This window comes from Nyctibius grandis, chromosome 5 (genome assembly GCF_013368605.1).
Source record: "Nyctibius grandis isolate bNycGra1 chromosome 5, bNycGra1.pri, whole genome shotgun sequence".
Taxonomy (NCBI): domain Eukaryota; kingdom Metazoa; phylum Chordata; class Aves; order Nyctibiiformes; family Nyctibiidae; genus Nyctibius; species Nyctibius grandis.
Genome location: NC_090662.1, coordinates 56,789,704 through 56,815,591, shown reverse-complemented (window position 1 = coordinate 56,815,591; position 25,888 = coordinate 56,789,704). Strand labels below are relative to the sequence as shown.

Sequence of the window (25,888 nt, the reverse complement as noted above, 5' to 3'; positions counted from 1 at the left end):
TCCTGTAATTATATTGCATATTGCATCAACTGCTGAGAAAGATCTCTAAACATAACTTTCAGACACAGATTATACCTGCTAGTAGATATTTGTTCATACAACAAAAGTGAAGCTTATACTGTGCTTTTCTTCCCCATCTTTTTGGGTTTTCTCCAGAGAACACCTATTGTATATTTCTACTGCTTATTGTATACATCAGCTGCGTATTGGCTGCTCGATGTTGCCCCAGAAATGTCAGCTGCTGCTTGAGGCAAGGAGTGAATGCAATCAGAGATGCCCTGGTGACAGCTTGACACTTATGGTGGCAATGTTTAAATTTTTAATCAGGCATGTAACACAAAAAACACACAATTTGGATTGTTCCTGAAAACTGGACCGGTACACCGCACTAACACCTTTTATCTGGGACGTGCAAAGATCAATGAAGCCCAAATGGATTGACTGCTTTTTGTAAAACATCTGAAACTAGTTCCTGAAACATATTCTGCATCCAGTAGCTGTGAAGAGATGTGCTTTTTAAGGCACTAAGGAATGCTATTGCTTTAAAGCAGTTCATTGCTTTTATACTGAAACGTTAGTATATGTAAATATGCAAAATATAAAAAATAAAGGCCCTGAATACTACTTTCACTACTTAGGTGATTAGTTCCTCTTTATTACATTTTTATCTATCAATTTCTACTGACATGCCAAATGCCTTTTCAAATAAACTGTATCAAATCAACTTAAAAATTATAAATTAAAAACTTTGGACACAATCATTAAGCAAAATGTGTCAGGTACATTTAGTAGTAGAACTATTCTGTATGAATTAGTTTAGTACAGTCATGAGAAGAAAAAACCCCCCAAAACCATTCCAAGTTCAAACTAAACTCAGTCTATTCCTAGGGCTACATGACCAGATCCCACCCAACATCAGATTCATTTTGGATACACAGTATTTACTTAAATCTAAGATGACCACCACCTTCACTTTTACAAATTACAAATCCAAGGGTGGTCTGTGTTTGTTCATCCAGCAGAGATTTGTTGAGCTACCTTACCTCTATCCTGCATTTGCATTGCATTACAGTCCAGCTTAAATAGGTTGCAAGTGAACAAGTTACATATGTTAGCTGCTCCGTGCTGGCTACCTCTGTGCATGCTCTATTAGTGTAGTAAAATTTCAGGTACCTTACTGAAAGATGTCTGTAAGATTGTATCCAGGTACCAGCACAGCATAGTTACTGTTTACAGCAACTTAGTTCTACCTGGCCATTTAGAACAGGGATGAAAATACATTAATTGACGCTGCATAATTAACATGGGATAAGAGAACTTAGATGGATTTTGGCCAAGGGGTTGAATTTATAAATCTTTATTCCTGTGAAAAATACCATAGGCCCAAAGTAATTCTGACTCTTCATTCTCTCTTGAAAAGATAGCTTTTCCGGAAAAATATTGGGTTTTTACTGCCCCAAAGGGATGAACACTATATTGGGAATGACAGACACTATCTGTATTTTCTCTTTACATAAAAGTGATCATAAGTTATTTTTTACTGGGTGTCAGTGGGCTGGTCTTAGTCTCAGATTTATCTTGTGTTTGGATAAATATGAAACATACACTCAGAATGTGGATGATAGTATCCTGTCTCCTGTTAACCATTTGCCAGTAAACTCTGGAAGGTGAGTCTCGTGTAGTACTTAGAGAAGGTAACAGTACCTACAAACCAGCAATGCTATTGGTACCTCATCTCTGATGAGAACTTGCTCCATTTGGAGACTGTCCTGTCCATTTTACCCAATATGTAAGTCTGTTTCAGAGAGTATTAAAAAATGAAAACAGCGGGGTTATCAAGAATACCAGAGCCAGGATATCATGTTATCTCACTTGTGAGACACTGTAAAAAAGGATAAAGTGATATAGGAAATTTTATATATGGCTGAAAAGAAAATAGAGTCTCTTTTCCTAGAGTGACCTATATTTTCAGTTATCTTACCTAGAGCTTCTATGCATATGAGCACGTGTTAGATGTGATCCATGTTGGACTGGGACAACACAGTCATTTTATCCAGACACAATGTACACTGATAAGCAGGGAGAAGGGTCAGAAAATTATTTATGCTGTTCCACTCGATTAGCATTCACTTAGAGCTCTGTTTTCCATACCTTCACTAACTCAATGATCTGTTCCTTGGTCTGGGATCCCCTCGTTGTTTACTACTGGATATACAGAGCACCAAACCTGGCAAAACTTCCATGGGAAAGTGATGTGGTATAGCTGAAGAATGTGAGTGTGAATTCATTGGGGAATATCTGCAAAATATTATCACCTTTTTCTGGAATCAGAAACATACACCTGTTCAGACCTTTCTCAGCTACATGATCTTGACATTGTGCCTGAAGTTATCTCAGCGTTTATGAATTCATTTCAGATTCACTTTCTCATTTCATGGTGTTAAGTGAACACTTCGATCCCTGCACTCACCACTTCCTGGGTATTCTGTTGTGCTACACTTGTCAGAGAGCCACTGCAGTACATTTTTCTCTCTCTGCAATGTTACTGAGGAATATGGTTTTGAAACTGCAGTGTGAACAGATCTGTAAGTTTTCCTCTCTGACACTGATTTCACATTAAAAAGACAGGACTAACATAATTGAATGTCAGTATATGAACAGCCAGTAGTCAAAGGAGGAAGAACCAACAACCCCACAAAATTCATGGAACGTAAAAAGTTTCTTTCAGTCCAGCAGTTACAGCCTGTTGCCTCTGTATAAGCTCTGTGGCCAAAGACACAGACAATTCTCTCATTTTATCCAGGAGCAAATTTTTCCCAGGAGAAGCAATATATTGTATATGAACAACTATACAGGGAGGGGGAGGGAGTATACCGAAAATGTACTTACTTCCTTCAGGATTATAATTCAATTTGGAAACTAACATGATCATAAAATATACATGCTAGGGTTTAATTTTAGGTCAGAGTCACATGTTAAAACAGATTGCTATCCTAGATTTTAAAAACATTATCCTGAGTCATGTAACACAACCTCATTTTGATCATTCTGCGTTTAGAAAATGTACAATTACTGATGCTGGCAAGAAGTCACACCAAGGCCAAATGAGATTAATAAGAAATAAAACTGCATATCAGTAGCATAATAGAAACTGAAATGAATAATCAAATGGGTAGAACATTCACGCAGCCTAGGCAGCAAAGTCCAAATAAATGGGCTTGAAAGCCACAAGAAAACTCTATAGTAAGCACTTAAATCATCAATTTGAAAAAGTTTTCTGCGCAGAATGTTGCAATAAGTTTCGTAATACTTATAATATAAAGTGATTTCACTGCTTTCACTGCTGACCTTAGCACAGTAATAAATCTGCAAAAATCACGAAGCAGGAAAAGATTGGTTCAAAACCATTGGGCAGATGTATCAATAGGGAGGATTCATTCCACATTCATTTTCTATACTGTCCAAACTTCAGAGACTTCTTCGGCATCTCTCCTGGTGGAAGCAGGGCAGAATTCTAGGATGTGAAGCTAAACAGCTGCCGCAACGCCCTCGTGTTCTTGGAGGTTGGGTTACAACTCCTACAGACAGTGTTATGTTTACAGGAAACCTAATAAATGAACAATGGCTGCCGTTGAAAACATCTATCATCAACTGCTGCAGCACTAAAGATACTAACTTCCAGGTTATTTGAAGGAATAGTTTATGGTAACTGGTTGATGTAACCAGCTCTTATAAACTTTTATTCACCAGTAACTGTGTTCATTCAAAAACAATTAAAGAAAGGAAACATTTCCTGGAGAGAAACAGCTTCCATTTTTCCCACCCCAGTGTTATCCAAAGAAGTGTGCCTTTCAAGTACACAGGCAGAATATCTACACTTGTACCAGGAATTCAGTGAAAGAAAGGGAGATAATGTACAGCACCTACATAATTGACCAAAGCCTGTAACCTGAAAATTCCTCTACCATTTCCATTGGTGGCAGCATGACAATGCATATTAGTGTGAGAGTGAGTCGGTCAAGCACAAGTAAATCTAAATATGCAGCAATAACTATTCTGCACACAAGTGAGACTTAAGCCCTGTTTAAGCACACTTATGAAAGTTTAAGAAAGAACATAGCCTAGGCAAAAAAAGAGATGGTCTCTTCAAGCCTTGCTCCTGCTACCTATCACATCAATACATTTTTAGACACTTTACATTCATTTTTATACTCTTGTCCAGAAAAGATTTACTGGTTTAGGACATTGTGTTGGAAATAACATTGATATAAACGATTCATATGTACTTTCCAACTATTTCAATGTTTAGGATTAAGACAGAAGGAGAGATTTTAGGCTGTTTTCAAACTACCGAAATATTGCTCAAGTCCCTATGCCTAAGCTGACAGGAATCTACTTAGGTCTCTGGAAAGAGCCTCAGCAAAGACTGGAGCAGGTAGCTAAAAGGAAACGTAGGTGCAGAAATGTGGATTGCACTCAGTAGAATTTAGGCCATCCGAACCTAGCACTTGTTTTCTCTATTGCACAGGACAGTGGATGAAATTCTGTGGCCTACTTGTGCATAAGATTGAAAAAGATGACTGTAATGGCCTGTTTTGGCCTTCAATTCGTGTGTCTGACTTTCCTTTAGGCTATGCTTTCCCACTGCTCTGGCAATAAATAGCCTATATTTAGGCATGCTCAAAAGCATTTTTCCACTGCTACAACACAGTAAATGGGTTTCAGATTAAACAAAACTCATACCCTCAGATTCTGCACAGCTTTAAATGTTGGAAGTTTTTTTTTCAGGAAAGCTCTCTTACCTCTTTTTCCATTTGAAGACCTTCTGCTCTGATATTTCTCTCAAATACTTCCCTCTTTTCTGTCTGTGGATTAGATTTTCTATATACCAGGATGTAGTCAATCCGACATTTCCCGTCTCTAAAATATAACCCGTTGGCTTTGTTCTTATCAGGTACTTCCTGTAAAGAGAAAGTCAAACATTTCAGTAATGTTAATTTGCCTCCGTAATTGCTGTATTGCTGTTTGCATCAGCAGTTTTCAGTAATACTGAACAGGAAAGATAAGGAATCAGAACAAGCTGTTCTAGTTTTTAGGTTCTTTACATACAATGCCTCTGAGGTCATCTGAAAGTAGTACAGACTTCCCCATTTCAAAACCAGGAGGTTGTCTTAGGCAGGTTTTGTCATACAGGCATGGGATACGAGATAATAGAGAATACAAGCCAACCTTCCTTCTGCACCACCCTCTAGAAAATTAGCAATAACCTCTTACACAAAATAAAGCAGAGAATAGTGTCACTGAAGCATAGATATAAAATTAAGAACTTTGTATGGTAGAATGTCTTTGTACATGTGAGAAGAATAAACAATGGCAAGAACATTTACTGTGGTGAGAAACACTAAGACCTGGCACAGAGATTCTCATTGCTTTGCGATGACTGTAGTACAGTAGTACAGCCTCACAAGACACAAAAGGGATATGAAGGTCCTGTCCCTACCTCATCATACCTCATCAGACGAACTACAGAGTATTCTTGGCTTAAGGAACAGCTGAGGAAGCCCACTGGTTTTATTTGAAAAGAATTCATGGTGTTTGGTCTAGCAGTATATAAACAGAATAAATACTGTTTCTTCGTTATTTCCTGCAAAGAACATGCCTGTTCAAATGTTTGCTCTGACAGAAAGAAACAACTTGATTTCACTGTTAATAAGAGGTCAAGCAGGTTCCTTTCCTGAGATCTAAAAGACCAAAACGCTGGTCTTTTTTCAGAAATTCATGAGATGAAACTCTCTACAGATCCTCCTCACAATTTAACACTACTTCCACATAATACAAGTCCTGCCCAGTGGTCAAGTTTTGCTTTCAAACAAGTCGAAATTGTGTGCCAGTTTGTGGGCTGGAGTGTTTTGTACAAGAAATGCACACTGTGAATGATGTATGGGAACAAACAGCACTCGGTCAGGGCAGTACAATGGGCAGGGGCCTTCAGGGACCTCAAGATCAGACAAGCTCCAAGATGAAGGTAGGGTTAGGCTAATTTCTCTCTTTTTCCAGAATTTGCTCAATGATTCCTGCCAGAAATAGCCATGCCCTGTAACATATGATCAAATCTCTGAAAAAAATTAATAGTTTGCCTTTCACATCTGGGAACAGTAGGGAATTTTCAAAATACTTCCTGCATAGAAGAACAGCTTCTTAATTTAAATCGCAAAAAGTGAACATAGTAATAGGACAAATGATTCTTACAGAAAAAAAAAAAAGAATATTCTCATTCAAAGAGTTTAGTGTAAGCTATCTTCCTGATTCTCAGCAGACATTTTGATTAAATAGAAAAACCAATGAAAGCATCCCAAATGTTCCATCCTCTTGGTACATCCAGTTTACTGAAGGCAGAAAGGGGAATTTTTCTAAGATTCTTTTACTACAGTGCCTGACTCCGGACACAGCTTAATGTAGACTTAATATAGTGAAACAGTTCTTTGAGCTGAAAAAGAAGGTGAGAAAAGAGATTTAAGCCCTAAGGAAATAGCAGTAACAAACCATTTATATCTATACTGCATATCATGCTGACAGATGATATTATCAGGATATCAGAAGTATTTTTCACAGAGCATTAAATATGAAAACAGCTCAGGAAGCACAGTTTATTTTTTCTATAAAATATCTATGTTGAGAAGACATAAAAAAACCCAAAAGGGTATTTAAGGTTATTTAAACAAAGGAAGGGTGCAGTAGGAGATTTAGAGGCAGTGGGTCAGCTTGGTGGTCCTGTTCTGATTTCTAAGCCTCCTGATGAGCCATCCTTCCTGTTCTGTAGGTCCCAGAGTCACTGTGTGTATTTTAGCAAGTAAAGCAGTGTAATAGGAAAGGATCTGCAGCGCAAAACAATCTGTGCTGAGGACCTGCTGTCCACACTATGTAGGCTTGAGGGCTTACTTTGGGCTCACTCTAGTCTGGCCCAGAAGACTCACTGGAGTACATCTCAATTTATTTGCATCCAGAAGGAATCCAGGATTGAAATCCAACACTGCTTGGAAATGCAAACAAAGTACAGGTAGGGGCAATTGGGAGATTCACTTCAAATGTACACTCCTGGTCTGAACTGAAATGTTAGCACAGGCCCGTCCAGAGTGTACCACAAGGAATGTGTTTTTTTCTGCATGCAGTAGTGACTGCACTGGAAAAATACATTTGCCCTTTATGCTTCCTATGCTTCATCTTTCTCTGAAGAAAATTGGTTTGCCCTACACTGACTCATCAGTGCATGTACAACCTTACATTAAAGAGCATCTATGAGATTTAGCTGAGTTATTTGACTTGTAGGACTTCTTCCCCTATAAATGTGACTTCCTGAGACAACTACTTTATCTTGGACTTGTGAAACAGTCCAAACTGTTTTTTGTCATTTTTCCCTCAGAAAGGCAGCTTGGACTCTTATCTGTACTTGGAGGTCCTTTTCATTTTAGGAACACAGTACGCCAAATGCAGACTGATAAACACTACTAGACTAGTATGGCTTCTGAGAAGAAACCACTTCCATTGCCCTCTGTTATAGCCTGTAAGGCAGCTCTATAGACTGAGCCTGGACTTACAAGAACTCTGAGGATCTAACATGATATGGAGACAGTCAGGCTGGCCCAGCGGTGTCAGGAAATAGCAGTTTCAGGGCTTTTGCACTGTCCACAGTATTCCAGGCTTACACTATTCTAGATAGAGACTTTTCTCCTACCTTGAGCTTTGCTGAACCTTCTCCAGACATTGCATCTCCTTTCCTTGTGTTATGACTTAAAAATTCAATTTTCCTAAACTAATTTAAAAAATATCTAGAACCAGGTCTGATTGCAGTTTTTGGTAGGAAAGTGGTCTAGTCATGTATGTCAAATCTCTATTCCTTCATCTGAAGAAGGATGCCAGAAGAAAGTGGAAGAACAGGGAAGACTTCACTGTATCCTGAAGTTCATCATTTCTGGCTATCTTTGCAGCTTTATTTGTAACACACCTATCTAAAGTTGTATGATCAGGAATTCTTTTCCAAGGAATGTGCTGGTTTTCATATTCTCAGATGCACAATTGGGAGCCATCAACATTCATAGACATATGACTCATACACACACACTTGCTAGGAAAGATTTAGACTAAAGGGCTTACCCCAAATGTTTCACTATTCAAAATTAGAGGATTCATAACCATAACAGCTATAGAGACTTTAAATAGAACACTTAAACAAAAGTGCAGTTAGGGAAGTCAAGGAAATTTGAAACTTTACCTACAGGTCTTTAAAAAAATAAATCAGAAGGGACTCCAATGTTCACTAATTTAATGACAGATCAGATTCTTTCTTGATTCCTAGTTATTTTGATACCGGGTTATTACCAGTATGGATGCTCAATGAAGACAGGGCCTTTGAATTCCAAAGAGATCGTCTTTTCCTGTTGTTCGTGGCTACTTGAAATTAGAGTCCCCTGCATGCAACCTCACAGCTGGCAGAGGGGGTTAATACCTGCACCAGTAACAGTGATAACTTATGCAGAAAGAGAGGAACCCAGAACCATCCAGTTTTTAAGGCACAGTTATAATCAAAGAACAAGTATATTTTCTCTGTGTGTTCTCTTTTCTTAATATCTTTTTGCCCATTTAGATTATAATTTTGTGGAAGCTGCAGCTTTATTTTTCCATGTAGCTTCACTGGTTGCTATATTCTTCTTGACATCATAATATATTTTATTACATGGAGTTTTTCTAATAATGAAAGGATCCAGGCTGCAAAATCAAGTGCTCAAAAGTTAGGAAGTAACAGATTTGTAGTCTTCTCTGAAAGCTTAAAATCTCTTTCCATACCCACCCTGATCACTGAAGACGACTGGGATTTGGTGGAAAAAAAATTATGTAGTTAGCTTCTATTCTGGTAAATACGCACAAGAAAATAGAGCTGAAATTGCACAAGTTATCATAACTTCCATGAAGAACATCAGAATTCTTATTTTTCAGTGTGAATACCTTTTTTCCTGCCATAATCTTCAGTGCAAGTTCCAATTTATAAAAGAGATTGTTAAAACAAACTTTATTCAGTGCAATGTTAATAACACTGCCCCCAAATATCAACAGACTTTGATGCTTAAAGTGAAGACTGTAGGAGTGACTCTTACAATTTTAATTTCAGAACTACCTACATTAGCTGGAATGTCAAGAATGGACCATATAAGCTCATTTAAGTAGAAGTCAAGTTTTGCCCCAGCTCCATCATTCTCCCTTGTTTGGATAAAGTAAATTTATTACTCCATAGAAAGAAAGGTAGCATGGATGCATACTTAGAGGAGTTTAGGAGCTTAGAGCTCCTAAACGATTTTCCTTTAATTTTTACCTTCTTTCTGCTGCTTCTCCAGTTCTCAGAAAATGAAACTTCAGTGGAAGTAATACAATATTTTAGCGATATGTCCCTGGATTTAAATCAATACATTCATAGAGACTTTCACTGGGTCAGATTCCCTGTCCTGATGGCATTAATCAGGATCAACAGGCTCTCTTAGCTACTAAACTAAACTGAAAGACTGAAAGGAAGCTTCCTGTGTGATATGATCCAGGTAATCCTGCTCCGGCAGGGGGATTGGACTAGGTGATCTTTCAAGGTCCCTTCCAATCCCTAACATTCTGTGATTCTGTGATTCTGTGATTCAAGCTTCAGAGTTCACCCCACCACTGTATAGTTGAGCTCCCATATTTATCCACACAAACCATACAACATCTAAACACTGTATCTTTTCCTTCTGAAATCAAGCATGGGCCAAGTACCTTGAAACTTATTTTCTAGGCTACAGCATCCCTCAGCTCCCATTAAGACTTTCAGTTTTCTGGGTTTTTTTTCCTCTTATACATGACCTACATTGCTATTTCCTTCAGTTATGGTTATGTGAAAAAAAAAGATAAACTCTTCAACTAGGAAAATATTCCTCAGATATTTTCCCCTTCCCTTTGAAAAACAACAAAGAGTACATCGAACCGGAAAAAAAGTTTTGCCCTAACAGCAGTATATGTTGCTTTATCTCATCCTCTCTCCTGACTATTTTCTGTTCACTGTTCCTCTTTAACATGCAAAGATCATGTTCTTTCACCCATGTCCTTTTGTTAGAGACCATATTTTACATGATCCCAAACTGCAACACAGGAATATCACGTCAGGTTAACCTATTGTAGTGCAAGCAGGCAAAGAGGGCCCTTTGCAAGTTGTATGGGAAGCTGGGGAAGAGCGATAAGTAAAGGGGAAGATGAAATTGTGAGCAAGGTCAAATGTATCTCTGGGTGCCCTGAATTTTGTTGCTTTAATTATCTATCTAAACGTTCCAGGAATGCAGCTCTCTATGGGCTGAATTTCTAGCACAAGGAAAATCTCTGTCTCCTCAGCAGTGTTTCACGAAAGAACTTGCACCACAAAACCCTCTAGCTCCTGAAAAAGACATAATCTGTAATTATATCTTCTAAATTTTATCTGAACTAGTAAACAAAACAGGGGTAGGGGCTTCAGCAAGATCCTATGGTTTTCCATGCTTTTTAACTGTACAGTCCCTGCCAGTTCTGCTCTGTGCCAGCCAGCCCTCTGCCAAAAAGTAATCAGGCACAGCTTGCAAGTAACATCAGACCACTCCAGTAAGTAGTCTGGATGCAGTCGCACTCCTGAGGTGGGGGAAAGGAGACAAGTCCCTAGTCTCCTCACTCCCTGAGGAGATAGCCCTAACATCCATGGGTTGTAGGGCAGTTGGAGGCAAAGTTAAAGGGTCTCACGTTCCTTTCTGCACAAAGGACACAAAAAGGAATTTAGGCCCAAATTTTCATACTTGGGTTCTTGATGCTTTGCCTGCCTTAAGACATAATTTAAAAGGGACTATGTGCTGAATGATTCATCCCTGGTATATTCTCTGAATCACCATTATGAACCATCAGGTCACTTGTTTTTCACTGGAAGGGAATGTGTCACATACCTAATACCCAATGCTTCTCATGAGAGATTTATGATAAATTCTCCTCCTCCCTCCTACCCCCCAAAGGATTAATATAGGGAAAACTTTTCCATTATTTTCAGAAATAGTGAAGCATTAGACTTGGCTGGTTCAGAAAACAAGCAGACAACAAAGGCCTGCATGTACTTTTCAATGGAGGTGGCATGAAATCAATAAAACCTCCTTTTAACATGAGATATTTTATATTTCAGAATTATAATCTTAGAATGGAAAAACAGTCCCCATGACAAAGTTCAGATACCAGTTGTCTTCCACAAGAATGAGACTTTCAATCAAATTACATTTATTCACTCTTTATAGTGGGCATGAATAATTATTATATCAATAATTCTGCGTGTTCTTACCTCTCCCACAACTTCCAACCTGCTGGCATCATCAGAAGTACTGGTTAAATTACCATGGTGAAGCAGGGAGTCATCATCTTTGGAAGGGCTGTTCACGCCTTCCAACTCATCAAAGAAAATGTTGACATCCTTAGCTACTAAAAGCAAAAATAAAAATATACATTCAAATCACCATTGAGCCAAATGAAGACACTGAGTATAACACATTATCAACAATCCCGCTTTTTAATTCTGGTTTAAATACCTACTACGTTAAATTTCAAATTTGATGCACATTGGAGGAGTGCTTTCTTCACCTGTGAGCCACACAAAGATTCAGGATACCACAATACCTCTCTGATGACAAAAAAGCAATCTTCTGTCACAATAAAACATACGTTAGCTATCTCCTCAGCTTCTCTTGGGGTAAGTGCTTAAATTGCCTTCTGGATTACTATGGTCTCTGAAAATTTCTTATTATAAAGAAGCAGTTTTTTAACCTACTACATAAAGTATTGAGTCAGAAGTTGTTCAGACCTGTGGGGAAGCCAGAGGAAGAAGACCTCAAATAAGTATTGTTACTTGAAAGACACTGAATAAATGAGTCTGGGAAGAAGTCTTTCTTTGCACAGTTTGGCATGTGTTGATGCATATAAAACTGGCACATTCAGATCTACCTCCTACACAACCTTCAGTCATGCATGAAGCAATAGGTTAAACCTACAGGGTGCTGTAGTAAACGCAACCCTGATAAAAAGTGAAGAGATGTAAGGGTCTGGGGCACATTCCCCCATCCTGGGGATCTGGCAGAGGGGCTCGGGGCCAAGACAGAGCCAGTGCAGCCCCGGTTTTCCTTGCTGGGCCTGATCCTGATGTCAACCCATGGGCTGACATCCCAGCCTGGCCTTAGCCTGTCCACCCAGGGCAAGGCCTGGCAGCGTGGGCCTATTCCCTCACCCTCCCCCCTGGCTGGGGCAGTGGGACAGGCCCAGGCTGCCAGGTCCTGCCCTGCCACCCCCCATGGGGAACCCCCAGCCCCAGCAGTGCCCTGACAGGAGATACCCGCTTGAGTAAATGGGTTGAATTTCCTCCACCTTTCATGCAATGCCATGTCATGTGATAATTTTACTCTAATTAAGAAAAAACTAAAACACTAGAAGGAATGAGTTGGAGGCTGGCATTGTACTCAAGATTAGAGCAGCGCTAGCTTTAGGGTGATGTTCCCTGCTCTGCTGAGCAAGGAAGCAATGAGAAGCTGTGGGCAGAGCTGCTGTGCAAGTCTACGGCCCCACATAAGGGCCATTCGTTGATGTGCTGACCAAGTGGCTGTGGGATGGGGGACGCGAGGTGGGCAGGCTGCGGCCAGCGAGGCCTACCTTTGCACCCCATACGCTGCAGGTCTGCTGCGAGAGTGTGATGAAGAGATGTGTGCTGGGGAGAAGGAAAATGCCCTTTCTGAGAATAAAGCTGCAGCTGTGGATAGACTTCATCTCTCCAACCTCATGTTTCATAGGCAAAATACAGAATTACGACAGTAGAGTCGTAACTGTTAGAAGGGACTCCCAAAGATCAGCTACTGAGCCTCTTCCCTGACTACAGCAGAATCAAACATCTATCATTCTTGACAGAAATTTCTCTAACTCACTATTCCTCACACTTTTTTTCAAACCTGACTGACTTTTGGAATAATTTTTCTGTTGTGCAATAACCTCCTGATCCTTTTGCTTCTCTGCAACTCCTGTAATTTAGTCACAGGCAGTTGTAATTCCTGTTGACTGAATTTATATTAACGGGGAACAGCCAAAAATCTCTAATTGCTGGCAGCAGCTTAGTTCCATTTCTAACTTCTGGCTGCAGGTGTAAAAATCCATTCCCCTACTATGGAGAGACTGAATAGCTGCCAGAAATTAAAGGCCGTTAACTGTTCCCAGTCATCATGAGCATTTTGTGACCTCCTTTTCACCTTTCCCTTCTTCAGGGGCTATAGCCTAGTTTAAGAAAGCTTTTTAAAAAATCTCCGATGCTACCGACTCCACAGTCTTTGCATGTGGCCTTTTTTTTTTCACTGTCACAAGCAGGAGAAAGTTTTCTTCATAATATTCGTCCTGAATATGCACCTATGTTGCAATTTAAATATATTATTCTTTTCCTATCAATCAATCATGAACAAGGGGAAGAGATTACTCTCCTTTTTGTACGTCTTTTATAGTATCTGAAGTCTGTTATTATAGCTGTAGGTAAGTAAAACATAAAACCCCATGAAAATATTCAAGAACTCTTCTTCATTTTGATGCATAAAATAAAGACAGCGTTAGTGAAATACATTGATTTTTCAATTGCAATACTTTTGCTTATAAAGCCACTAAAAATTCAGAAGTCTTCACATCCAAATGAATCCACTCTAGATACTAAGCTAATGAACTAACCTAAGCAGCATAATTCTTAATAGAAATTCAGAGTTTTTAATACTTTTAACAGCATTTTTTCCATCTAGACAGCATAACGATAAGAAATTCTGTGCCAGATTTACAGTTTTTAGGATAACATGCTACTCCTAAAGTTTAGTGATTTTGAGGTTGCATACTGACTAATCTATCATACTTTTTATCCTAATATTAGTATTGTACAATATTTATTCCTTACTTAACACTTCATATCATAATTCATCAGTTTTAGATAGTATCCTCTGTTCTGCAGGATATCAGTCAACTTTTACAGAGATACTGGGAGTAACAGCTTCACCTACTTCACTCTCTCTTATAGTGTGTGTATCATCGTAGTCTGTGAACACATAAGAGATTTAAAACCTGTTTTTGCAGATACTAAGTTTTGCTTAGTATTTTAAGGGTTTTTTTTACCATCAGTCCATTTTTTTTTTACTTATCCTTCTTTGCAAAAAGTGCCAGGGTATCATTAGAGACAAATATCCAGGACTGAGTTTTCCACTTTAAAACTGGCCTTGGCTTCACACCATCCTGTTCCCAGTTAGGGGTGAGCTTACTGACAGGAGTGAAGAGAGAATCCTAGTGTTGTGTTCCTTTATGTGCTGAGGAGGAGCCTGCAGCTCCTCAATGTCACTGTGTCTGCATCCAATCTGTCCCGGGACAAACTACAGAGGTGTTAAGAGACTTAGAAGGCAAAAAGCAGACTACAATTTGTTACATGCAGCAGCAATGTTAAAGAATTATTTGCCACATTGATCCATTTCAATCCAGAGAAATCATACTAGAGGTGCCTATAAAAGACAGGGGAACTGCTGCAAGACAGTACAGTCTAACCACCTGCCCTTCACCGTCCATACTATTTCAAAGGGCAAGATGGGAAACATTCCACCCCATCAGATAATAATTTGGATGTAGATCATGACCGGCTTTTGCATACATGTTCACATGAGAAGAATACATCTGAATACTCAATAGAAAGAACTACTGAAACGGAAAATATTTTGAATTACTTGAAACTTCACTGAACTGAAACCCAGCTCTATGAGAGCGACACATGAACCTGCATATGATCAACACCTCAATGTAGTCTGAAAACAACTATGGAAAATACAAAAATAATTAAATAGTGAAACTTTTAGAAGATTATGCAAGATATATGTCTGTTGCAGGAAGAGGCAATGAAAGATGTAAAAATGAAAGTTTTGCCTGCATGCTATGCTCGAGGGAATTTGAACTAGCTTTTTCCTGCCATTAAGACTGCCTTGGTATAAAAGATACCCTTGCAATTCCAGTATATCAAAGGCCTTTGATATACTGGAATTGCTGCTTCCTGAAGTGCCAGTAATGCTTTGGGTTGCAAAATAGATGGTTTTTAAGTGGGTGCTTTGAGATACACAACTTGGTATGTAAGAGAGTGAATGTGTTTGGGGGTTTCAAGCAGAGCATTACTGGATTATTCTGAGGACTTGTGAGGAGCAAAAAGTCGTATTTCAAGGTCACTTTAAAATCCAGCCCATCTCAGCAGTGACTAGAAGTTGTGGAAGCAGTGAATCTCAGCTGATTAGTGAAATTAGCTACCAGGACCTGACCAGATTGCCTGTAGTAGAAAATTGCTTATATCAGAAGTACACAGATAATTGGCATGCTGGTTGGTAGCTTCAGTATATAGGATAAGTAGTGAAGAGATGTGCTGAACTACCTCATTAGTGCTAAAGGTGTCTGTTACCTTCTTCCAGTTGCTGTAAAGGTGAGCTGCTAGTGAGAAAGTGTAGCTCTTTACACTGCAGTTGCCTTGCTGTGTGTGTTTTTGAAAATACACTCCTAGTTTTTCAGTCACTGATACTAAACATTTGCTGAAAACATTTTTCTACCTCATTGGATACTTAAAAAAACCCAAATCATAAAGTACTGTTCCACAAAACTAAATAAATAATTTAAAAATAATTAAAAAAAATAATTTAAAAAGCAAATCCTGTTTGCTTTACTTGAATAATGGAGACGGTACTTCCAAGACAACTCTCCTGCTGCCTGTAGCAGCTCCTCCACTCCAATGGACATGAACACCTGTGCTGCCAAATGTTGCTAAAGGCATAATCAGGACTCCACCTTTGTTGTCCCCTTCAGATCGTGACATGCATATGTCCACAAATGATCTTAACAGTATGATATGTAATAATTTTATCATATATATGCTATTTGGGAGACAGAGTGGTGCTAGTGTATAGTAATGCCTTTTTAAGTAGTGAAGTTTATCAGCAATACAGAGCAGCATGTACATTGCTACAGGAGATACTAAGAATTCCCTCTCTGGTTTTAGATCAGCTTAAATATGCAAGCTCTTTTCCTCCCCTCGCGTTCAATTTTGTGCAAAAAAATCAAAATGACTTGATAATTCAGAATCCCTTGAGGAGCTGAAAAAATGTGGATATACAAATATTTTTATCCCAAATATAGTAGAACCATATATTCTGAAAACTGAGCAAGAGTCTGTGCACAATCTCAGTGGGTCCACAAGCCACTTTGGGCCAAGAGGCTGATTTAGGTAGGGCTCAAAGATAAGATAAGATAACTCCTTTAACCTTCTGAAGATGGACACTGAAAAACTGAAGTTCCTAAAAATAAGAATTTTCATTAAAAAATGGGACCTAACTATGTTTTTGTGAGGCAAGATGGAAGCATACTCAGAGATAATGCTTCTGTCAATTAATTGTCATTTTATTACCGGTTGTCACACCAAGCCATCAAGTATACTCTAGCTTTGGATAATGCAAGCTGAAGATCAATATTCCAGAAACTGCTTTTTGGAAGCTTTTAGGCCTGTCAGTAACATTGAGGAGTGAATTTCCTTAAAAATTCTTACTGGCAATGTTTATAATAAGTGTAGAGCATTTCCACATGTTAATGGTGGTGGGAAAAATGATTGGGTTTAAAAGCACCACTATTGGAGAATACTCCTTAATAAAAATCCTGAGTAGAAAACTTGTTTTGCACAGACTTTCAAAGCAGAAAGATTCAAGTATGAAAAATCAAGAACCTTTCTGCATCTTGTTGTACTACATGTTATGTTTTTTACAGAATCTATTTGGGTTTTTGGATACAAACATTTTTCTGCACTCAATAAGGCTGGCAGATAGATACAATTTACAAATCTTTGCTTCAAGGAGGCCATCCTATAGATACCACACAGCCCAGAACTTTCTATCACTTTAAATGCTAAATTCAGTAACTACACAGTGGATCAGCAACCCTGTCCCACTGATTTCTGGCTTCCAGCTTATGAGAATTAAAATGAGAGAATCAAATTATCACAGAATCACAGAATCACAGAATGTTAGGGATTGGAAGGGACCTCGAAAGATCATCTAGTCCAATCCCCCTGCCGGAGCAGGATTGCCTAGACCATATCACACAGGAACACGTCCAGGCGGGTTTTGAATGTCTCCAGAGAAGGAGACTCCACAACCTCTCTGGGCAGCCTGTTCCAGTGTTCGGTCACCCTCACCGTAAAGTTTTTCCTCATATTTAAGTGGAACCTCCTGTGTTCCAGCTTGCACCCATTGCCCCTTGTCCTGTCAAGGGATGTCACTGAGAAGAGCCTGGCTCCATCCTCATGACACTTGCCCTTTACATATTTATAAACATTAATGAGGTCACCCCTCAGTCTCCTCTTCTCTAAGCTAAAGAGACCCAGCTCCCTCAGCCTCTCCTCATAAGGGAGATGTTCCACTCCCTTAATCATCTTCGTGGCTCTGCGCTGGACTCTCTCTAGCAGTTCCCTGTCCTTCTTGAACTGAGGGGCCCAGAACTGGACACAATACTCCAGATGCGGCCTCACCAGGGCAGAGTAGAGGGGGAGGAGAACCTCTCTCGACCTGATGACCACACCCCTTCTAATACACCCCAGGATGCCATTGGCCTTCTTGGCCACAAGGGCACACTGCTGGCTCATGGTCATCCTGCTGTCCACTAGGACCCCCAGGTCCCTTTCCCCTACGCTGGTCTCCAACAGGTCTGTCCCCAACTTGTACTGGTACATGGGGTTGTTCTTGCCCAGATGCAGGACTCTACACTTGCCCTTGTTATATTTCATTAAATTTCTCCCCGCCCAACTCTCCAGCCTGTCCAGGTCTCTCTGAATGGCTGCGCAGCCTTCCGGTGTGTCAGCCACTCCTCCCAGTTTTGTGTCATCAGCGAACTTGCTGACAGTGCACTCTATTCCCTCATCCAAGTCATTAATGAATATATTGAATAGAACTGGTCCCAGTACCGACCCTTGAGGGACTCTGCTAGACACAGGCCTCCAACTGGACTCTGTCCCATTGATCACCACCCTCTGGCTTCTTTCCTTCAGCCAGTTCACAATCCACCTCACTACCCAATCATCCAGACCACACTTCCTCAGTTTAGCTACGAGGATGCTGTGGGAGACCGTGTCAAACGCTTTACTGAAATCGAGATAGACCACATCCACAGCTTTACCATCATCTATCCACCGGGTAACATCCTCATAAAAGGCTATCAAGTTGGTTGAGCAAGACTTCCCGTTGGTGAAGCCATGCTGAGTGCCCCTAATGATCCCCCTATCCTTGATGTGCGTAGAGACAGCATCAAGAACAAGTTGCTCCATCACCTTTCCTGGGATGGAGGTGAGGCTGACTGGTCTATAGTTACCCGGGTCCTCCTTCTTGCCCTTTTTGAAGACTGGAGTGACATTCGCTTTCCTCCAGTCCTCAGGCACCTCTCCCGTTGCCCATGACTTAGCAAAGATGATGGAGAGTGGCCTAGCAATGACTTCCGCCAGCTCCCTCAGCACCCGCGGGTGCATCCCATCAGGGCCCATGGATTTATGGACGTCCAGATTGCTTAATTGGTCCCTGACCCAGCCCTCATCTACCAAGACAGATTCCTCCTCTATCCTGACTTCTTCTGGGGCCTCAGGGGTCCGGGGCTCCTCAGGACAGCCTCCAGCAGTATAGACAGAGGCAAAGAAGGCATTCAGTAACTCCGCCTTCTTTTTATCCTCTGTCTCCAGGGCCCCCACCTCATTCATCAGTGGGCCTACATTGCCTCTAGTGTTGGTTTTACCTGCGATGTATTTGAAGAAGCCCTTTCTGTTGTTCTTGACCTCTCTTGCAAGGTTTAATTCCAAGGAGGCCTTAGCTTTCCTAGTTGCCTCCCTACATCCTCTGACAACAGACTTATATTCTTCCCAAGTGGCCAGCCCCTCCTTCCATGATCTGTACACCCTCTTCTTCCACTTGAGTTTGCCCAGCAGTTCTCTGTTTAACCATGCAGGTCTCCTGCTACCCTTCCTTGACTTCCTACCTGTTGGGATGCTCTGATCTTGAGCTCGGAAGAAGCAGTCCTTGAATGCTAACCAACTATCTTGGGCCCCCTTACCTTCTAGTACCCTGTCCCATGGGATTTCCCCTAGCAATTGCTTGAAAAGGCCAAAGTTGGCCCTCCTGAAGTTCAGGGTTGCAATTCTGCTAGCTATTCTGTTCCTGCCACATGAGATCCTGAACTCTACCATCTCATGGTCGCTACAACCAAGGCTGCCCTCAACCTTCACCTCTTCAACCAGACCCTCCTTGTTAGTGAGGATAAGATCCAGCAGCGCTCCTCTCCTAGTAGGCTCATCCACCATTTGCATCAGAAAGTTATCATCAATGCACTGGAGGAACCTCCTGGACTGAGGATGGCTGGCTGAGTAGGCCTCCCAGCAAATATCAGGGTAGTTGAAATCCCCCATGACAACCAGGCCCTGGAATTGCGAGACTGCTCTCAGCTGCCTGTAGAAGGCCTCATCACCCTCCTCATCCTGATCCGGTGGCCTGTAATAGACATCCACAACAGTATCACCCCTGCCAGCCTGCCCCTTAATTCGCACCCACAAACTCTCAACTCGCTCCTGATCCGCCCCTGGACAGAACTCAATACATTCTAGCTGCTCGCTCACATAAAGAGCAACTCCACCACCTCTCCTTAGCAGCCTGTCTTTCCTGAACAAGACATAGCCATCCATGACCACATTCCAGTCATGCGAGGCGTCCCACCAAGTCTCTGTAATTGCCACTAGATCATAGCCCCCGACCGAACACGGATTTGTAACTCCTCTTGTTTATTCGCCATGCTGCGTGCATTGGTGTACAGGCATTTCAGGGAGCGAGCTGAGCACACCGATTTCACCCCAGGGGGATGGGAGGCCTCCTGGTCTACCTCAACACTAGAGCGTTGCCCCAGTGGTGCAAGCCCAGCTACTACCCCATCCCCCTTTGAATTTAGTTTAAAGCTCTCCGAATGAGCCCTGCTAATTCCTGTCCCAGAACCCTTTTGCCCCTACGACATAAACCTTTCCCATGTATTATGGTCACGCCTGGTGTCTTATAAAACCAGCCATTATCAAAGAACCCAAAGCCCTGCCTGTAGCACCAGTCTCGTAGCCAGGCATTAATAGAGAGAATCCTACTATTCCATCCCACGTCATCACCTAAAAATGGAAGGAGGGAGGAGAAAACAACTTGTGCCCCAGACTCTTTCACCAACCGTCCTAGGGCCTTGTAGTCTTTCTTCATCCCCCTCAGACTACGGGATGCAGCTTCTTCCCCACCTGTCTGGAAGATCAGCAGGGGGTAGTAGTCTGTGGCCTTCACCAGGTTGGGGAGTTTCCTGGTGGTATCCCTGATTCGGGCTCCAGGCAGGCTGCAGACCTCCCTGTGATGGGGGTCAGCTCTGCATATTGGGCCCTCAGATCCCTTTAGGAAGGAGTCTCCAACCACTAAAACTCTTCTCTTCTTCCTTGTGGAGGAGGTAGCTATACGCCTGTCAGGTTTTTCTGACTGTGGTGGGACCTCTGATATAGGTTGCCTCTCCACCACATCCCCATTGGACCGGCTGTATTCCACTAGGGCTTCATATCTATTTCTCAGAGGCACCTGTGGAGGTGAGGTAGGCAAGGAGGGCACTCGCCTTTTGCCACGGCCATAGACTTGCCTCCACTCACTCCTCTCCTCTAGGTTATTGTTTTCCACCTGAGAGGGGCAGAGTACAGGTGTCCCTCGATCCTGGGAGCTCTCTGGCAGGTGCTCCCATTTTTGTTGCAGGGAAGGCAGAGCCTGGCTCCACCAGTCTATCTCCATTTCAGCCTCCCGAATGCTCCTAAGCCTTTCTACTTCGGCTTGAAGCCTTTCAACCTGGCTTTGCAGCTGTGCCGCTCGGCCGAGCAGATCATCTACCTGCTCACAGCGCACACAGCCCCCTGTCACCACAGAAATGCCGTAGCATTATAAATAAAATTATCTTTTATTAAATCTATTGAGAGTCAATGTGAATGGGATTTTGAAAAATATTCTAAAAAGCCAGAGATTTATTAGATTTTTGACTTTACTGCAATAACAATGATAATAAGTTTCGTACATTGAAGCAAATTATTGGAATTCATGAAAAATCTTAAAATCTGAGCTTTTTTTTTAAAAAATAAAGCTATTTACTGCTTTTCCACAAGAAGTCCATCTTCTCCCTCCACCCTGCCGAGGTCCCAGACCCCCATTTCAGCCCCCCAGGACTGTCAGCCCCTGCCCCAGTAATGCTGCAGCAGAATATTTAGGCATGTTTATCCTAATTATTTGATATTCACAACAGACTACAGGTGACAAGGCACTCCTCCTTTGGCCACATAACAAGCCTTTGCAAAATGGGTTATACAGTCATAGCAATCTTTTTGTCTTTCCAGAAGAAGAGGTAGCTGAAGGACATAGAGATTAACTTCCCAACAGCAACTGTGTCTGGTCTGGATAAAGAAAAAACACTGTCTCCAAGGCTGAAAAAGCTGCATCCTTCTCAAATGGCTCTGAAATAATCTAGAAATCAAAATGGTAATTTTAAAAAGACTCTTTGTTTAATTCTATTTAGTTTTGAAATTATATTCAAATTGGTAAAACAATTTGGGAGACTGCTTCTGAGCAGCTAGAATGTATTGAGTTCTGTCCAGAGGCGGATCAGGAGCGAGTTGAGAGTTTGTGGGTGCGAATTAAGGGGCAGGCTGGCAGGGGTGATACTGTTGTGGATGTCTATTACAGGCCACTGGATCAGGATGAGGAGGGTGATGAGGCCTTCTACAGGCAGCTGAGAGCAGTCTCGCAATTACAGGGCCTGGTTGTTGTGGGGGATTTCAACTACCCTGATATTTGCTGGGAGGCCTACTCAGCCAGCCATTCCCAGTCCAGGAGGTTCCTCCAGTGCGTTGATGATAACTTTCTGATGCAAATGGTGGATGAGCCTACTAGGAGAGGAGCGCTGCTGGATCTGATCCTCACTAACAAGGAGGGTCTGGTTGAAGAGGTGAAGGTTGAGGGCAGCCTTGGTTGTAGCGACCATGAGATGGTAGAGTTCAGGATCTCATGTGGCAGGAACAGAATAGCTAGCAGAATTGCAACCCTGAACTTCAGGAGGGCCAACTTTGGCCTTTTCAAGCAATTGCTAGGGGAAATCCCATGGGACAGGGTACTAGAAGGTAAGGGGGCCCAAGATAGTTGGTTAGCATTCAAGGACTGCTTCTTCCGAGCTCAAGATCAGAGCATCCCAACAGGTAGGAAGTCAAGGAAGGGTACCAGGAGACCTGCATGGTTGAACAGGGAACTGCTGGGCAAACTCAAGTGGAAGAAGAGGGTGTACAGATCGTGGAAGGAGGGGCTGGCCACTTGGGAGGAATATAAGTCTGTTGTCAGAGGATGTAGGGAGGCAACTAGGAAAGCTAAGGCCTCCTTGGAATTAAACCTTGCAAGAGAGGTCAAGAACAACAGAAAGGGCTTCTTCAAATACATCGCAGGTAAAACCAACACTAGAGGCAATGTAGGCCCACTGATGAATGAGGTGGGGGCCCTGGAGACAGAGGATAAAAAGAAGGCGGAGTTACTGAATGCCTTCTTTGCCTCTGTCTATACTGTTGGAGGCTGTCCTGAGGAGCCCCGGACCCCTGAGGCCTCAGAAGAAGTCAGGATAGAGGAGGAATCTGTCTTGGTAGATGAGGGCTGGGTCAGGGACCAATTAAGCAATCTGGACGTCCATAAATCCATGGGCCCTGATGGGATGCACCCGAGGGTGCTGAGGGAGCTGGCGAAAGTCATTGCTAGGCCACTCTCCATCATCTTTGCTAAGTCATGGGCAACGGGAGAGGTGCCTGAGGACTGGAGGAAAGCGAATGTCACTCCAGTCTTCAAAAAGGGCAAGAAGGAGGACCCGGGTAACTATAGACCAGTCAGCCTCACCTCCATCCCCGGAAAGGTGATGGAGCAACTTGTTCTTGGTGCTGTCTCTACGCACATCAAGGATAGGGGGATCATTAGGGGCACTCAGCATGGCTTCACCAACGGGAAGTCTTGCTCAACCAACTTGATAGCCTTTTATGAGGATGTTACCCGGTGGATAGATGATGGTAAAGCAGTGGATGTGGTCTATCTCGATTTCAGTAAAGCGTTTGACACGGTCTCCCACAGCATCCTCGCAGCTAAACTGAGGAAGTATGGTCTGGATGATTGGGTAGTGAGGTGGATTGTGAACTGGCTGAAGGAAAGAAGCCAGAGAGTAGTGGTCAGCGGGACAGAGTCCAGTTGGAGGTCTGTGTCTAGTGGAGTTCCGCAAGGGTCGGTTCTGGGACCAGTTCTATTCAATATATTCATTAATGACTTGGATGAGGGATTAGAGTGCGCTGTCAGCAAGTTTGCTGATGACACAAAACTGGGAGGAGTGGCTGACACACCGGAAGGCTGCGCAGCCATTCAGAGAGACCTGGACAGGCTGGAGAGTTGGGCGGGGAGAAATTTAATGAAATATAACAAGGGCAAGTGTAGAGTCCTGCATCTGGGCAAGAACAACCCCATGTACCTGTACAAGTTGGGGACAGAGCTGTTGGAGACCAGCGCAGGGGAAAGGGACCTGGGGGTCCTAGTGGACAACAGGATGACCATGAGTCAGCAGTGTGCCCTTGTGGCCAAGAAGGCCAATGGCATCCTGGGGTGTATTAGAAGGGGTGTGGTCAGCAGGTCGAGAGAGGTTCTCCTCCCCCTCTACTCTGCCCTGGTAAGGCCGCATCTGGAGTATTGTGTCCAGTTCTGGGCCCCTCAGTTCAAGAAGGACAGGGAACTGCTAGAGAGAGTCCAGCGCAGAGCCACGAAGATGATTAAGGGAGTGGAGCATCTCCCTTATGAGGAGAGGCTGAGGGAGCTGGGTCTCTTTAGCTTAGAGAAGAGGAGACTGAGGGGTGACCTCATTAATGTTTATAAATATGTAAAGGGCAAGTGTCAAGAGGACGGAGCCAGGCTCTTCTCAGTGACATCCCTTGACAGGACAAGGGGCAATGGGTGCAAGCTGGAGCACAGGAGGTTCCACTTAAATTTGAGGAAAAACTTCTTTACGGTGAGGGTAACTGAACACTGGAACAGGCTGCCCAGAGAGGTTGTGGAGTCTCCTTCTCTGGAGACATTCAAAACCCGCCTGGACGCGTTCCTGTGTGATATGGTCTAGGCAATCCTGCCCCGGCAGGGGGATTGGACTAGATGATCTTTCGAGGTCCCTTCCAATCCCTAACATTCTGTGATTCTGTGATTCTGTGATTCTATTCAGCTTATATCCATTAATCACTTGCAAATATGTTTTACTTAGGGTAGGATTCACCTACATATACACATCCACAGTGCAGATGTTAGTGTCTAAGCTGAGGTAGTGATTCAAGTTAGCTTATCTCCCTAAATTCCATCTGCAGGCAAGAGACAAATAGCCACTTCCAAGCTGCAGGTCATCTAATCTATATTAGACACCTGCTTTAAAATGAGACAAACTGGCCTGCAGACACACTAGTTACAATCTGTTGATCACAAAGGGAGGTTAGACAATGAATTCAGATCTTGATACCTTCGTTGCAAACCCCTGCGTTCAAGTGAGATGAATGCCTTCTTTATGGCCACAAAAAATGGCACACTTTTAAAAGAGACTAGGGTTTTTGTCTAGAAGTTTAACAATTGAGGTTATAAGCAAACCTGTGCCCCGCTGAATGAAAATTCGGGGTTATTCAGCACAGTGATATAATCAGAGAGTATGATATTGAAATATGACACAGTACACCAAGGGAAGTTGAGATATGGCCATTTTAAAAAGAAGCTGCTTTGGACAAACACTGATCTAATCCTGACATCTAATTATTTTAAGCAAATAATCAATTTTTATTCTCCTCAGCCATGTGCTTGAAATGGAGAACATAACTGCTGCTTGTATTCCAATATGGTCTCTTCCCAACTTGAATTTGCTTATCCTTGTTTATCTATCTTGTTTGTTCAGCCTCTGAAAGACTAGAGTGCCTTTTCAGCCTCTCCAGTCCACATCCTAACTGCCCCCAGGTCTGTGTCTGGGCTGTGCAGGTGTGGAGAAGAGGGGAGAAAACAAAATCTCATGTTAAGATTTCCTGATGGGAAAAGCTTTTTAAGTTACAAATCTACAGCTTAAATAACGAAATGATTCAATTTCAAATTATTACCCCTGTTATCATACTAACCCGAGAGTTTTCCTTCCACTCTCAAACTAATACCACCACCAAATGACCTGATCCTACCACTGCATGGTTACTTATCCATATGGCAAAAATCAGGAGTGCAGGGTTTTACATATTCTAATACACCCTTTATCATTCAAGAATGTAAGTTGCTGTTTCTCACTTTAGAAAATTTCTACATAAAACACTCAGTTTAAAATAAAACTGGAAAAGAGGGAAACCAGGAAGCCATGCCATACATTTTGATTCTTAGCCTGCATAAGTGTTTTCAATCTATTATGGAAAATTGCCACTGAAATTCCAGATTCTTTTGGATTCCAGTGTTATGTCAGTTTTGGGTGGTGGGGATGTCTTCTGCTGTTGTTACGAAGAGTACTGTTTCTTCTAGCACAACTCTTAAGATCATTCTGCAGTTACATTTAAGAAGGGTGGACCAATCAATTCTTAGTCCACAGCACATTACATGTGAAGAAATAGTTTCATGCAGTACCTAAGATACGCAGACCTTCAGTTGTTGTGACAAGCTCATCACTTCTGCTCCTAAAGATTACCAGCTGCAAAAAT

General features: G+C 42.0%; 1 protein-coding gene across 1 annotated transcript in view; it reads right to left on the bottom strand.

Moving 5' to 3' along the window:
* Positions 1-25,888, bottom strand: part of ANO4 (anoctamin 4) — a 232,506-nt gene that overhangs the window by 96,568 nt on the left and 110,050 nt on the right. Inside the window, exons 5-6 of the mRNA XM_068401169.1 lie at positions 11,360-11,496; positions 4,803-4,961 (exon numbers count right to left, since the gene is read on the bottom strand). Coding sequence (XP_068257270.1) covers positions 4,803-4,961; positions 11,360-11,496 — 296 coding nt within the window. The remainder of the gene's footprint in view (positions 1-4,802; positions 4,962-11,359; positions 11,497-25,888) is intronic.